Source organism: Aquila chrysaetos, chromosome 3, assembly GCF_900496995.4.
Source record: "Aquila chrysaetos chrysaetos chromosome 3, bAquChr1.4, whole genome shotgun sequence".
Lineage (NCBI taxonomy): Eukaryota > Metazoa > Chordata > Aves > Accipitriformes > Accipitridae > Aquila > Aquila chrysaetos.
The window spans coordinates 7,136,605-7,151,489 of record NC_044006.1 but is presented as its reverse complement, the minus strand read 5'-3'; the positions used below and the strand labels follow the sequence as shown (position 1 = coordinate 7,151,489).

Genomic DNA, 14,885 nt, shown 5'->3' with positions numbered 1-14,885 from the left:
GGTCGGGTTGGACGGGGCTCTGAGCAACCTGATCTAGCGGAAGATGTCCCTGCACATTGCAGGGGGGTTGGAACTAGATGAGCTTTGGAGGTCCCTTCCAACCCAAACCATTCTATCATTCTACAACTCTAAAACATTTAAATATTCAGTGTCTTGTCCATATCCCTTCGTACCTCAGGCAAGCTTTGTACAAGCAATCTCACTTAATGACAACAATTCCATATGTTACCTGTCTGTTCTTCCTGTTCACTTCACTTTCTAAGTACAGGCATGATTCTGCAGAATTTAAAATAACTGTTGAGGTACTGATTAGGATCAGGATTTTCAGGCCAGAGTTAAACTCATTCTACAAGAAGTACACACATTGGCAGCAAAATTGATTATTTACTTCCTCACTTCCTTTGCCAGCATCATCTTTTTCCAAGCTCACTCTAGCAAAAAACTCAAATGTTTTCTCATTTTGAAGCAAGAAACAATTTCACATCAAATTTTCATATGAATGTGTGTAATGAAATGGTACAGTTATCACGTGGGGATTGGCAATTATAACAGACACTGCTTTAGGATCCCACTTCTTTCCTTTCTTGCTATGTCTTAAACTATTCAAAGAGATATAATCCAGTTCCTACAAATTTCACATGCCAATAGTTTGCTTACACTCCTGAAATCTATTTCTCTCCATATAGCAATTCAATTTTTTTAAAGATACGGAAATTTGCATTCTGCTTTAAACCCACAGATCTCTGCCATTCAGAAATACTGATAATATCCCATCATCCCATGAAGGTCCTTTAATACTTGTCTGGCTTCCTCCTCTCCAAACCAATTTTAAATAGGGAACAGGATTCCTTTTGTTTCTTTCATTTCTGATCCCACAATAGACAGTAAGGCTGTAGTAAGAGATGTTGTAAAGTTTTCTCATCAAGTTACTCCTGCTCACTGCCACAACTTATTCTTTTACTAACTCTGCTCCTTGTAACCAGTTCACAAAATCATGTCAGATTTGCTGTCGCTTCTTGCAATCCTCTTTCCTACACAGCGTGGGGGAAAATGATATTTTGGGGATGTACCCTAAAATCTCAGTTGCAAGGACTGGGATATCTCTGTGCAACCCTAATATTCTATTCACAGTCAGGGTAGATCGAATGTCTCAGTAGCAGCTTTCCTGAATTTCGCATTCTTTGCAGAAGATTATGCCTTCTCCAAAAGGTAGCATATATTATAAACAAATAACTGAACCCCAAAGGTTACCTTCTTAGTGCTGTAATCTGTTCATCTGTAAGTCCACCACTCTTTTCATGTATAATATACAGTTTTTCTTTCAGCTCGCTTGGTTTTATACGGAAACTTTTAAGAAAAATATCTGGAGGAAAATGATTCTTAGATTACTTGGAAGAAAATGCTTAAGGGAAAGAAAATCACCAAAACATTTCATATTTACTTTCCAGATTTAAAAAAAAAGGAAAAAAAAGGAAGGAAAAAAAAAAGAGAAAAAACGAAAATACTTAGCAGCTGCTAATGCTAAGGCAAAAAATCAGTCTTTGTATTTTCTTTAAATATACATAGCAGTAGTCAAGCAAAAATATATTTCTGTCAGAACACAGTCAATGCTTAAGAGAGAACTATCAAGATACTGCTATCAGAAGGTACTCAAGTAATTGCTCATATATATTTCTCTTGTACTCAGCTCAACAGTCAAAATATTTTTTTTCCAAATAACAATACAATGTATTGGCATATTATAATATTTTGAAGGTTAAAGAAATTAAATTTTCCATTTGTTTTGATTTTGTTTACTTGCTTTGTTTAATTTCCAGGGTTCAAAAGAAGGTAGTTAGTATCCATGCAAGAAAAATTACTCCCAAAATGAAGGCAAGCTGGGAAACAGAAGTGCTTACTTCTTCCACACTGCCTGATCTTCTAAAATCTGATTAAGAGTTTTTGTAACGTTCAAGACTTCAGTGCTGACATGGGGCAGGCTTATAATACGTGTTATGGTAGGAAAATGGAAATAAGACATCTCTTCCCCAAACAGGTGAAGAACTATTTGTAAGGTTGTTGCTCCCAAAAAGACTAATTTGTCTTGCTGGTTATTCTTTAGTTACTGCCTGTCTCCATCATTGTTACCAAAGGATGAAGGTAAAAAAGGAAGCACAAGGAAGCAAACAGAGGGCAAAAAGGTTTAAATGATTCTCAGTATTGGCATGAAACTTGTCCTAGAGTCTCTGCTATGACAGAACTCCTCTGAGCAGCACAAGGGGATTGGGAAGAATTCAGAAAGGATGTGTATGATTTACCTTTTTTTTTTCTCTCCAATTCTAAAAAAGGAGCAGAGTTTTTCAGGTTATAGGAACTTGCTGTGGCCCAAATCAGCTATTAATGGTTCTCAGGAGATTGTTGGCCAATGGAGCCATTTATTCTTCCTCTGACAAACTTTCCACGCTTTTAATTTTGTTATAAGATCTAGCTTTAGTGTTAAGCCTTGCAGAATCTTCCCTTTTTCCTTCTTATGCTTTTTATGCCTCACATCTTTTGCTTCCCTATGCCTTTTAAACCATGTATCTCTTAAGGTAGGGTGATGTCTATGGACTGTAACAAGAGTGAATAACTCGTAGTAAAATGTTGATTTTAAAATTTTCACAACTTGTCTACAAAACATTTAATATCTTCTTGAACATTTTCAGTAGCTGAAATTAGCCTCTGAATAAATTCTAGTCATCAGACTTTGCCAAAGTATTTTCCTAGGCAAAATAAGGACTGTATATATGGGAAACTGGTCTCATACAGAGAAACAGAAACCAATCAAGTTACAGAAGCTGGTACTTTGACTCTTGAGTCAGTTTTTCACCTACTAGATCCCATATTCCTGGATTAACATACACATTATTATAGTGTCTCCCAAAACTTTTTCATTGGAAATCTGAGGACATTTTTCTTGTCTCTCTGATACCTGTTCTCTGTATAGCAGAAATTTGTTTTGCCTACAAGAAGCCACTAGATAGCTTGGCTTTTATTTGCATTTTCTCGTATATTGGGCTTGAATTTAGTGTGTAGATCTTCTCTCAGATCTCTCATTTTTCTCTTGTGTTCAGAAACCCACTCAAATTCTTAAGAAATTTTAACCTACTGGTGTTTTGGAGCTTCATCTTTTTATTCATTAATTTAAGAACTGTGGTTTGCAGCACTTGCAGGAAGATTAATCAGAATTCTCAGGATCAAATTAACTTTTGATCTAAGTAATGTCTGTATAATAAGTATATGCCAAAAATCTCACTGAGGGGACTTTAAGGATAAGATTAAGAAATGGATGTAGAATGTCTCAATGAACAAAGTTGTAAGAGGAGTAAGATCAAAAGGAAGAATGGTGCTATTTGCAAACCAAAAAACCCCAAATTTTCTCAAAGAAACTGCAATAATTTAGTTGATAGAAGTGCTGTTACAGGATTCTTTTTATCTGCAACAGCACTCTTGTGTCATTCACTTCCTTTTAACCCTTCAAATTGTTAGTCAATGGATGCAATAATTCCAACAAGTTATCTCCATTTACAGTTCCCAATTAAAACTTTACACGATCTCCAAAGTATATTCTTTCTTATCAATATACATAAAGACGAAATCATTAAAACTTCAAAATTAACCGCCCCAAATTCTTTACACATGTAACATTTCTTAAAACACTGCTAGGTTATAGAACTTTTTTGGAAAGCCATTTCTGTAATAGAAATCAGAGTAGCCTTTGAAGAACAATTACTCTTGCTCCTTTAATATCTACCACTTCTCATCAAAGTAATTGAAAGACTTTTACATTATTTTATTAGTAAGACCAGAACTATCTGTTGAATTGCTTCATTATCTGTGAAAGACTGCTCTACGTCAGGCCTTTGGCAGAATCGTACCTGGGATATGAGAGGGAAGCATCCTGTTCATGATCATTCAAGACAGCTGTTCACAGTCTAAGCTATTGGCCAGAGAAAGGCCAAAAGAGTTCCTGTGACCTGGCTTGTAGCTATCTCAAAGGCTTCTTACACCAACCCATCTACACCTACCTGAATATTCTTGAACTCAGTGTAGGAGAGAGACTGAGCACAGTACTCAGAGTGCTAGCTACCAAGCTGTTTCTGTTGATTTCTTTTACCTGGCTAGCCCACAAAATTTGAAAAGTCTTTGAAGTTGGAGTCTTAACATTGATTTCACAGGCATCATACATGATTCTACATGTCTGCCCTAAGACAACAGCAACACAGCTCGATGGCACATCCACGTGTTTTGTACAAGAGGAGGAGGAGTTTGGTGCTTCTACTCTACATCATTAAGGACCACATTTAGACCAACTGAGCCATCTTGTATTTTTTTACAAATGAGTAGAGGGGCACTGAATTAAAAGTTGATTTAGACACAAGCTTGTCTCCTTCGCCTATTGAATGGCAGAAAGTACAAGTAGAAAATGCATGCATTGCTCACCCCAGGCTTCTGGATAGGAGTACACAGTTCTTATTAATACACTTACTGAAGTTATGTGCAACTTTTCGATCTAACATGATGTGTTGATTCACTGAAGCTTCGTTGCCTGAAAATACTGCCATGTCCTGGATCTGGAACTGATCACAGAGTCTAGATACATCTATTTTTTTCTTGCATGGGTCACATGATCCCCAGACAGATTTTGGAATCTAAAAAATATAGGAGCGACAGAGTAAACAAAAACCCAAAAGAACAGAGTCACTTTAATCCATCTAAACATACAGAAGGGCATCCAAGTTGTTATGATGTGGCACAGCTGTACTTTTATGATAACTAAACATGTAATACAGGCTACAATATTTTTTTCCTTTAACAGCTACCATCACTTTCATCCTCACCTTATCACAAGGAACAACATCCCAGTGAAAGGCTTTGGTTCTCTTTGTCAATGAAGAGAGGCTGCAGGGCTGCGGGAACACAGGTGGGGCTGGTGGTACCTCTGCCTTACTTATGGGAAGCGGAAGAGATGGTGATGCTGGGGCTGCTTCCCCCTCTGCAGGCTTTGTCTGGGGGCTCGAAGACTTGTTCAGACTGGTTGCTGCAGAACTCCCACCAAAGTGGAGGGCCTTCTCTTTCTGTTCATTCAGAGGTACAGTAAAATCCTCATAATCCCCTTCGGAGGAGATGCATCCTTGAGATCCCTCCTGAGGCAGTGAGGCACCCTTGCAGAGTGGACAGTACCTTTCTATGAGAGACACCCATTCATTCTGGAGCTTGCTAACATCCTCTGTCCTGTTCTTTTGGACAGTAAAGGGTATTCGAAACCTGAAATTTAAGAATGTCATATATAAACGCAAGGAAGTGTAAATAACATGCTGACTAATACAGCCACAGATATTTCTTATTTGAGCAGAATGATGTTCAGCAGCTTTACTTGTCAAAGGAGCCCAGTGCTGCTGACTCTGACCTTTTCAGACAGTTAATTGCTTACGTGTCTAAGGTTAGAGAGCTGAAGGTTTGCCATATATTGACTTTGTGGTGCAGTTACCTCGTAATTCCTCTTCTCCACCTTGGGGGAAGGTGAACAACGTGCTACGTCTTACCATGCTTGTTGCAGAAGCTAGTCAGAACCTGTTCACACATCTGTCCTATCAAGCTGAATGATACATCTCCTCCCTGGCTCCTGACATGACAACTAGACGAGTCTTTGTGGGCAGTATTTCAATTTATCTTCTCAATTCCACAATGTGGTACTTTTGATTCCTCCTTAAAATACTCATCAAATCCCTGCATAGCAACAGGAGGGGTTATCTATATAGTTCTGACGGCCTCATTTCTCCACTGTTGTATTTTGTTGCGAGACATTGAGATTCTCTGTCGCTTGACCTTGCTTTCAGTTGTTCTGCTTTAACAAATTATTAATTACCAACTATACTTACAAATAATTGTGTTCTTTGGTCTGGACTGAAAAGGTACTGCATCCATTCTCCTTGCTGACACTCACATTACCGCTTGACAAATTAATTGTATTTGTTATAGGGTCTGCATTCTTGTTCTGTCCTCCCAGACCTATGCAATATAAAGTCAATTCTCCTTCACGTAGTTGTACCAAGTACCTGAAGGACAAGGAATGGAGATAGAGTTCATTCTTCACTGACTGCTTATTTACACAAGCCTTGCCTTTGTTAAAGCATTTTCTAATGTCAATAAGTCTCCACATTTTTATAGCATCTTCCATGGGACAGTCCAAAAGTATCAATACTAAAGCATAAAACCTTTGAGAGAAGGGCTTCTTATTCTCATCTGACACATAAGTAAACTGTGACATAAAATATAAACTTCCAGGCTGTCATGCCTAATGAGAGAGCTAAAACTAAGAAGATCTGACTATCGACTAAAAATCACCCAAGTCTTGTTAATTTGTTAGCCATACTCTGTCCCTCCCACTCCATTTACTCCTCTCATTTGTTTGGGATGGTGGGTCTTTTGGACTATGAGCTTTCAAAGGAATTCACTATGTGACCGAGCAGCGCATAATTTGACAAGGCCTCAGAGTTTCTGTGTCTCCCAGGTTTCACTGCCACCAAACTATAAACAAGTCACCATAATATAAGTTAGTGCCCAACCTTATAGTCCAATAACTCTCCCTCTTGGAAATGCCTCTGCGCATGCTTTTACTCCATGTGGACTGATCCTGGTCCCCCCTCATTCCCACAAGTCGCTTGGCAGGAAAGAGTCAAAGTATTCTGCTTTCAAGGGCTTCCATCAGAAGTGACTGTGCCAAATTTGGGGTATTACCTATTGAAATGATAAATTAATCCTGGCAGAAATTGCCTGACCATATGCAGCTTCTATTACAGCAGAATCTTCTGCTTCAGTCCCTCCTTTAGGATTCTGCTCTGCTGCTTATAACAAAGGTTCCACATTCAACAACAAGTGGGGCTTTACTGTATGTGGGTTTTATTCTTATTTAAGCATTTGCATTCTCATTTTTCTTGAGGGTTACTACATTTCTTTATCATTCTGACAGTTCTATCAGACCTTTCTTTTCCTCCACTCTCTCCTCAAGGTGTGGCTAGTTGATTAAGGTGTTCTATGAGGAATTTAAATAAGTTTAGCTGCTCCAGAAGAATTAAACATGAAATATAAATTGCATCTATTCCCACATAAACAGTCAAAGTGATAAGAATTGCTTAATGGAGCTGGCAGTTATATTGATCTCTCCTTTCTTTAAAGCAGGGACTTACAGTTTAATCGGATCTCCAGATGTTTCCACCATTATTTACTTTGCCAAAAAAACGAGAGGATTAATATCAAGAAGAAAGCAACAAGGGCTTTGCTTCACAAGATAAATAAAAATCAATTTTTGTTTGTTAACAAACTTGTTAAATGTTGCAAGGTAACAAATCCTGGGACACACTTGAGGATAGTGTTTACAAGACATACAGTGGTAGCCTTTTAAAAACAATTAAAATCATTTTCTGTGAACTGTGAAGTCTTTTGAGATAATTGCCCGGTGCAGATAATTACAATGTTAAATTTTTTTTCATTAGTTTTTGGTAGACAGATTTTTTTTCTCTCTCTCTCCTTTGATAATATAAGCAATTTCCAGCTATTTCAGGAGCTGGCTCAGGGGAAGGGTGGGTTGTCTGTAGGATGGGTAGCAAACTATGTAAAATCATTATGGCTGGTTCACTAGGTCAGTAATAGAATAAGCGGAAGCAGAAGTCATGCTTATCTGTGATGGTTTAGGGGCTGAATGAAGTGGTGGTGACAGTCCATTTCCTACTGAATGTGATTCCTGTCTCTGAAACCACCACACCATTAGGCCACCATGGTTGGTCACCACTACAGGAGGGAAGTTCAGAACATTACAAGAATGAATTACGAATTTTGGGGCAGCCATTTGGCCAGTGTGAGTCAATGTTCTCTAGCAGGACTCCTATACTCCTCATCTGCTTTGCCAGTCTTTTTCTCCTTTCCCTTATGACTGAAAATAGAGTAAAAAGTAGAGGTAAACATAAAGAAGTCCCACCATTAAAATCACTCTGAGCACCATGACCGTTATATATTTGTGTTAGTAATGCACACAGCAGTCTCTAGCGCACACCAGAACTTCATTTTGATGGGTACCACTATTGCACTAACTGTTAATTTCAATGTTTTCATCTCATGCAGAATGAGCATCTAAGTTTTAACTTTAAAAAACAATTAAATAATTAACTTATTATCAGCAAAATAAAGTATTTATCAGAAATCTTAAGAAAATCCAGAACCCAGAGGTCTACAAAAGTGCAGTTCGTACTTCACCCATTCAGTGGATGTAAAAGTCTTTTGCTGCAAATCCAGCAGTCCTTCATGTATCACGTCATATTCTGCGGGTCTTTCAGAGCAGGACTCTGCTGGTCTCTTGTACAAATTGCTCTGTATAACTCTGCTCAGAAGGTATGTTATCTATATAATAAGTGGCAGCAGAGAGAATATATTTTCCATGTTAATTCCCTTGAATAAGACATTAATAGGTGGATTTTTCAAGTATAAAAATGATAGACAACACTATAAGCAGCAGCCAAATAGGTAAAATAAATTAACGTAAAATAAATAGGGTCCTTCTATGATGCTAAACTACTTAACTGCAATTTGGTTTTATGCCCACAGTTCTAAACTTGTCAGTGTAAGGAGAATATAATTTTATACTGGAGAGGTTACTGTAAAACATAATTTTACTTTTTTAATTCATTACAAAGCAATCTAGGACAAAGGTTTTGTTCAGCTCAGTTCAAGCCCAAGTAGTACTTGATTGATTCAGCTTGAAATCTCAGTCAAACCCAGCAGAAAAATGAAGACTTGCCTACAGTTGAAAACAGCATGGATTAAGATAGGTGTGAATTTAAAGCACTCTTTTTGTTATACAGGGCCATATTTGAGTGTTCTTACTACAGAATACATGTACCTTTTTGATGTCTTCTGCTATATGTAATCTAGTTTGAAAATTAAGATAATCAACCATGAGGTACTGTTCATCTGGAATAAAAGTTTCTGCACGTGGAGTGAAACATGAAATTTTACGAGGGATGAATCCCTCTGCAAAAAGCCCCTTAAAAATGCATCACAGCAGAAGTTTGGAAGCAAAGTCTTCCACGCTTTTTGAGAGTTTGTATCTCAACCTAAATTGTGCAGCTGGCTTCAGCACCTCAGCAGTGGGATGACACAAACTCCAAGACTTGATCACCCCTGAACACACGGGATATCTGCATTCAGGTGAAAAGCTAGTGCTAATGTCACAACTCGAGTTTCTCAAGTTTCACTGTAGACTCTAACTACACTAACTACTTGGAATATTTAACTGAACCTAGAACTCAAAAGGAGCTGAGACCTCAAAATGAAACAGCTTATACAAAATCTTGCAACACTGAATCATTTAATTAAACAAATATCTAGTTGTACCTAGGCTGTCTTCCTCTGATAATTTTATAATTTCAGTGTATTTTGATGGTAAAAGATGAACCACTAGGTCTTTTTCTTTTCACAGCTTCAGGATGGCCTCATTCATTCTTCTTAAAAGCATGCATTTTAATAAATATCTTATATATAGAAGAAAAAACCTGCTTAGAAAATTTCAATTGATTCAACTGTGCATGTCGTCGGTTTTGTTTGCTTGTTTTAATACAATCTCAGACTGGTTACATTCAAGGTGTAGTTGAAGAAATGCATCCACTTTCATATCATGTCTTGAGCTGGCTTTACATCTTCAGTCCTAGTGAACTGTGGCAAAATCCTAAGGCCAAACTTTACCCTGAAGTCATATTCCCTTTGTTCTATGTACAACCATACACGGAATAGACATACCTACTTCTTTGCTTGCACAATGCACAGCATAACAATTCCCATTTATGATTGGGACCTGCTGGGTACTTCCATAACATTAGCTGTTATTTATAGCAATCTGTCTATAATATTGTAAAAACTTACCTTCCTTTTATCATCAAGAGACACTGCTTCCAGCTCATAATCTTGTCGCCCATGAAACACAATGCTGAAGCGCCTCCTTTCAGTATCTTCACAGGCTTTGACTTGTGAGAAAGGGAACTGTTTCTTAATAATTCCTTTTTCAATGTTAAAAATGGTCTTTGTGTTGAAATCAATCTGGAATAGAAAGTTCTGCATTACTTGACTCCATCGCTTCTCTTCATTGAAAGGGAAAGACAGCTTCCCCAATATTACCATGCAAGGGCATTTAGATAAAGGACCGGCTTAGAATATGTATCTATCTTGCCAATGAATAGAATAAAAAATGACATTCCATCATCAAGATACTGTACTATATTTGTTTTAGTTACAAAACAAACAGATATTCATTGTAACTGCGTTTCCCTATCTCCCTTGATGAATATGCATCAATTTATCACTCTGAAATATTATTTCTTTTTAAATTCTCCTTGTCTCATACAACCCAGTGCAAAAAGTTCCCATTCAGCAGCAGCGGTAGCACAAACTAATGGCATGACCATCTCAGCAGAGATTCAATTACTAACTGGTTCAACCTATGCCCCAGTACTAAAATGAAGTGAAGGTGGTTATTTTTATAACAGCCGCTTCTGTGTCAGGAAAAGAGAATACTATTCAGAGATTACTTTCTGATATAAATATTACTGTGTTTTGTTTTAGATCTTATCCAATACAGTTTTTGTGTCTCTCTATATATGCACACATATATGTGTACATAGGTGAAGAGAGTGATAATAATAGCCAATAAAGTTATTTTATTGCCATTTCACAGCTATAACAATTTAAAATTGTTTGCTTCAAAATAAGATTATTCTTCTTCCACTGCACAATCTATATTTGCAGTGTTAAAAACTGGTACAGACAGATTCCAGTATCTGTTTGATGTGTCAGTCCCTGCTGAGCAGAAACAGCTTTGTTGATACAACAAGATGTGAATATTATCTGACCACCCAGCTTCAGTGAACATGGCCCACAGAGAAGACAAACTCAGAATAGTCTCAGATCTTGCCTGAGTTAGATATTTACTTTTGGTCATAAATGATTCCTGGCACCTTTCATGCCTATAGTGCAGACCACCCCAACCAAATGCTAACCGCATGGCCTTTCCCTCTGTTCTGTTTAGAGCAGGAAATCTCCAAAGCAGAATCATTCTCATTGTTATCTCTGACTTTTGAAGGCTGCTGGTAACTAGAGAACTGGAATTAAAGTACTTCAGATTCCCAGACTGATAACTTCCACATCTAATATAGCTTTCTCCATTTTTCCATTAGCTTTATGTCTAAACAAATAATCTTTTAATCCCAAAAACTGGTGGATATTGAGGGAAATAAGGAGATTATACTGTCTACAGTTAAGGTGTGGTAAACAAAAAAACAACCTCTAGCATGTATGACTTGGACTTGCTCATTATCAAATGTTGTCCAAACTGCAGGAAAAATTCAGTGAAATCCAGGTTCCTGGAAACAACATGGAACCTTTGTCACTGACTTCATGGGATCAGGAAATGACCATCAGGTGTTATCGACAGAAGTTTGCTTTAATATTGTGCAAGTCAATAAAGCCTTAAGGCTTCATAGTGTCAAAAAAAGAATTCACAGTATAGGTAATCAGATGGAATGCATAGTCTGCCAAATGAACCTTCTGAGCATCCCCAGGAACATTTCTTCCCAAGGTTTTAGAGAATGCAGTTGAAGTGACGTCCTGTCAAAAGGGACAGATATTTAAGTATGTGTACATCACTTGTATGCCTTTACTGTTGCTGACTAATAAGAACAACCCCTAGGCAGAACCTATTATAATCAATGACTTTTGTGACAAATCATGTTTTTTAGAGGTGAAATAACCTCTTAGATCATCAAGTCCATTCTACAGCCTTCCCAGAGACTCAGTAGAGGGAGTTTCAGATATTACTGCCAGAATACTTTTGGTGTAATAGGTAGGAAGTTTGTTCAATATCTGATACCTCTCTGATAGCTTAAAAAATATTGTCATTCAGCAACCTATCTCATAACATTTACCAAGCAACCTAAGCATCCTATATGGTTTATATATTGCTTCAAAAGTGAGAATTTTTAAAGTTACCTGCAAAATTCGTTTCTGCCACCGATAGTGTTTGTATTTGTAGATAATGAAGTTAAATTGTGAACTGGTTAGCAAATCCTGTGAATCCTGAAAAATAGAACAGAAATCAGCAATATGTCCAACACAGTGCAAATCCAGCCATGTTCTCAGCTGAAATCTCTCTCAGGGAATAGTGTTCAAACAGGGCTGGAGGCTTTGCAGAAGTACTCCACATGGAGATACATGGAATCATCCTCCTGACCTGATTTTCACAAGCACAAAATATCCACAAGTCCTGCTGAACTAATGAAGGGATGACAGATTGGGGTGGAAGGTGAAAGGGAGAGCAGAAAGCAGGAAGACAGGAAGGAGAAGAGCAGAACCCATGGAACTGTACTAAAAACATTTCAAAACACATGAGAGTGCAAGCAGTCTATTAAATGGGCTAAGTGGCAAACAAGAACCATATGTGACTTTAAAGAAAAGTATTTACAGACCCTTGAATGCGGTGCAGTAAAATGGAAGATCTTTGTTCCTTGGTATTATATGAGGGTATACAATTTGTTATCTGGTCCCTTACAGTAGCTGTACTGTGTGCATGGAAAATGACTAATTTTATAATCTTCAGGAAAATGCAGGGAAGGGAAGGTCATGATCCAGCTATATTAAATTTCATTTAGTCCTAATAATTAGCTATCACAACAACTTTAATGTGGCAGAAGCAGAAAAGGAATCCTTTCTCTTCTTACTCTGAGAATATATTTCCATGTAGTCTTACACTGCTGAGTTTAATATTTTTGTTGACTGCAGCCCTTCTGCAAAACTTGCGCTGCTTTTTGTTAGTATTTATTTTTGCTTCTCCTTCTAATTCTTTCCAGCTAAGAAGTTAATAAGCAGTTCAGAAAGTTATTTTTAGAAATTCCAAAAAGCACCAGGTTTATCTCAAAATCACTATCAGCTCCTGTGGTGCAAAAAAAAATTTCAGATTTTGTCATTAGCACATCATAGGATTTCACTGTTTCCTGGAGATGCTCCCATAGGGAGGCTGGTTCAAAAATCCAGAGCAGAAGGGGAAACAGTGAAAATTTCTCCAAAGAATTCTCTGCTGCCACTTATGTGGTGATGATGGACAGAGATTGCAATGAGAGAGATGCTGGACAGGGATTACGGAGAGGAGTACAAGACTGATGTACTAATGTACACAATTAACATACTGCTTATTCTCAAACCATTTTCACTCACCATTATCAGCTTCTACCTTTCTCAGGAAAGAACTTCCATGCTCTCTATAAAATGGAAAGATGCTAATGATCCACTTCTTATTGTCAGTGAAGAGATGAGTTTTAACAGCAGAAAAATGAAATTTTTGTATCTCAATCTTATCCTGAAGAAATCTCTGGACTAGACCTCTTGGTCTCATTGACCTATGCTTAGCAAAGCTATGTTGTTGTAGGACCCAAAAACAGTTTTAAGCCACCTTTACACTGATTCTACTTTTGCCTGATGGAAGGTCAGAACCAACCATAGGCAATGTCAGAACTGAAGTCACACTAGCCAAGGCTTTGTACTTTGTAGCCAGCCATTCTTGGGGCCATGCCTAACACTGAGTTGCCAGACCCTCTTACGGTGACCGGTCATGCCCCAAGGACAATCCAACACTAGAAGACCCCTCAGAGATTAGATCCATCATTTTCCTGAGGTGCTTCATGGTATCAGATGAAGGATTTTGCCCAACATTTTTATTGTTACAGTACTTGATGCTGCAGTCAGAATAACAAAACTCGTATGGCTACATCTGATCTACATTTAAACTACTTAATCCAGGTAATGACATCAGTGTAGCTGCAGCATCTACATGGGATATCTGTTACATCGGATACAGGTAGCATTAGCCATTAGTACCTGACGTGTTTGATTATAAACTGGAATGTATGTGTTTGCACAAGTTGGGACTGCATCTCTGAAAGCAATACAGACATGCTTCTAATGCTCAACCAGGCTTTCCAGAACATGCTCATACATTTGAATGTCTTGCAAAATAGATCAAAGGAGTGACCTTACCTTTTCAGCATACACCTCTTTCTGTGCCAAATGCAAAGCTCCTTCAATGCTCACTTCTTTATTTTTCACCATGTTCATAATTTTGAGGATTTTTTCCTGGCTTAACTGGAAAAAAGTCAATCAACTGTTTTTTCATCTGGCTATTGAGGATACACAGTGCTTGTGACAGTTACAGCTATGGTATCTGCCATTAAATTACAATTTCATTCATATTTTATGTTCTATCGACAACCTGCCCAGCAAATATAATCTCCCTTTGAAACCTGGTGAGAGCTCACAAGATATCAAATATACAGGGGGTTTACAATTTTAGAAGATGGGGTGGTAATATCTGGAGATAGAACTGCCAGGAGGAAATCTTTTTTAGTTAGAAAATCTGGCAAGAAGTGAAAACATCAATTTTGCATGCTTGCCTGTGTCTTACCCTTAGTGTAAAGTACTGCATACAAACAACATGAAAGCAAAATCAGGACCATTTGAAATTTTCAGGGTGAAGGGGGGGAAAATTGATGTTGGTACTAGTAGGTATAGCTGTCACGTGAACTTATTGAAACACGTTAACAAGCCAGCATTACACTTCCCCTTTCTTTTACCAGAAAAGGAGGCTGCACTGTCAATAAGCTTACCCACAAATTTATGTCGCTCTTAAGTGAACCGGGTAGGGATTGCAAAGCCAGAGAAGAGTCAAGCGAAGAAAAAAGGCAAGTGGAATAACCAGGGACCCAGAACTACAGCCGCTTACACTCTTGGTAAAGCTCTTTCACATACTTTGTAGAAGGAATTAACAACCTCCC

General features: G+C 37.8%; 1 protein-coding gene across 4 annotated transcripts in view; it reads right to left on the bottom strand.

The window, feature by feature from the left end:
• Positions 1 to 14,885, bottom strand: part of LOC115339964 (delphilin-like) — a 45,581-nt gene that overhangs the window by 18,581 nt on the left and 12,115 nt on the right. For 3 of the 4 annotated variants that reach the window (XM_030010688.2, XM_030010691.2, XM_030010689.2), the window contains exons 2-9: positions 14,092 to 14,196; positions 12,052 to 12,138; positions 9,934 to 10,107; positions 8,267 to 8,415; positions 5,901 to 6,077; positions 4,860 to 5,286; positions 4,508 to 4,670; positions 1,252 to 1,363 (exon numbers count right to left, since the gene is read on the bottom strand). In XM_030010688.2, coding sequence (XP_029866548.1) covers positions 1,252 to 1,363; positions 4,508 to 4,670; positions 4,860 to 5,286; positions 5,901 to 6,077; positions 8,267 to 8,415; positions 9,934 to 10,107; positions 12,052 to 12,138; positions 14,092 to 14,196 — 1,394 coding nt within the window. The remainder of the gene's footprint in view (positions 1 to 1,251; positions 1,364 to 4,507; positions 4,671 to 4,859; positions 5,287 to 5,900; positions 6,078 to 8,266; positions 8,416 to 9,933; positions 10,108 to 12,051; positions 12,139 to 14,091; positions 14,197 to 14,885) is intronic. The other variant, XM_030010692.2, reaches the window with a different exon arrangement.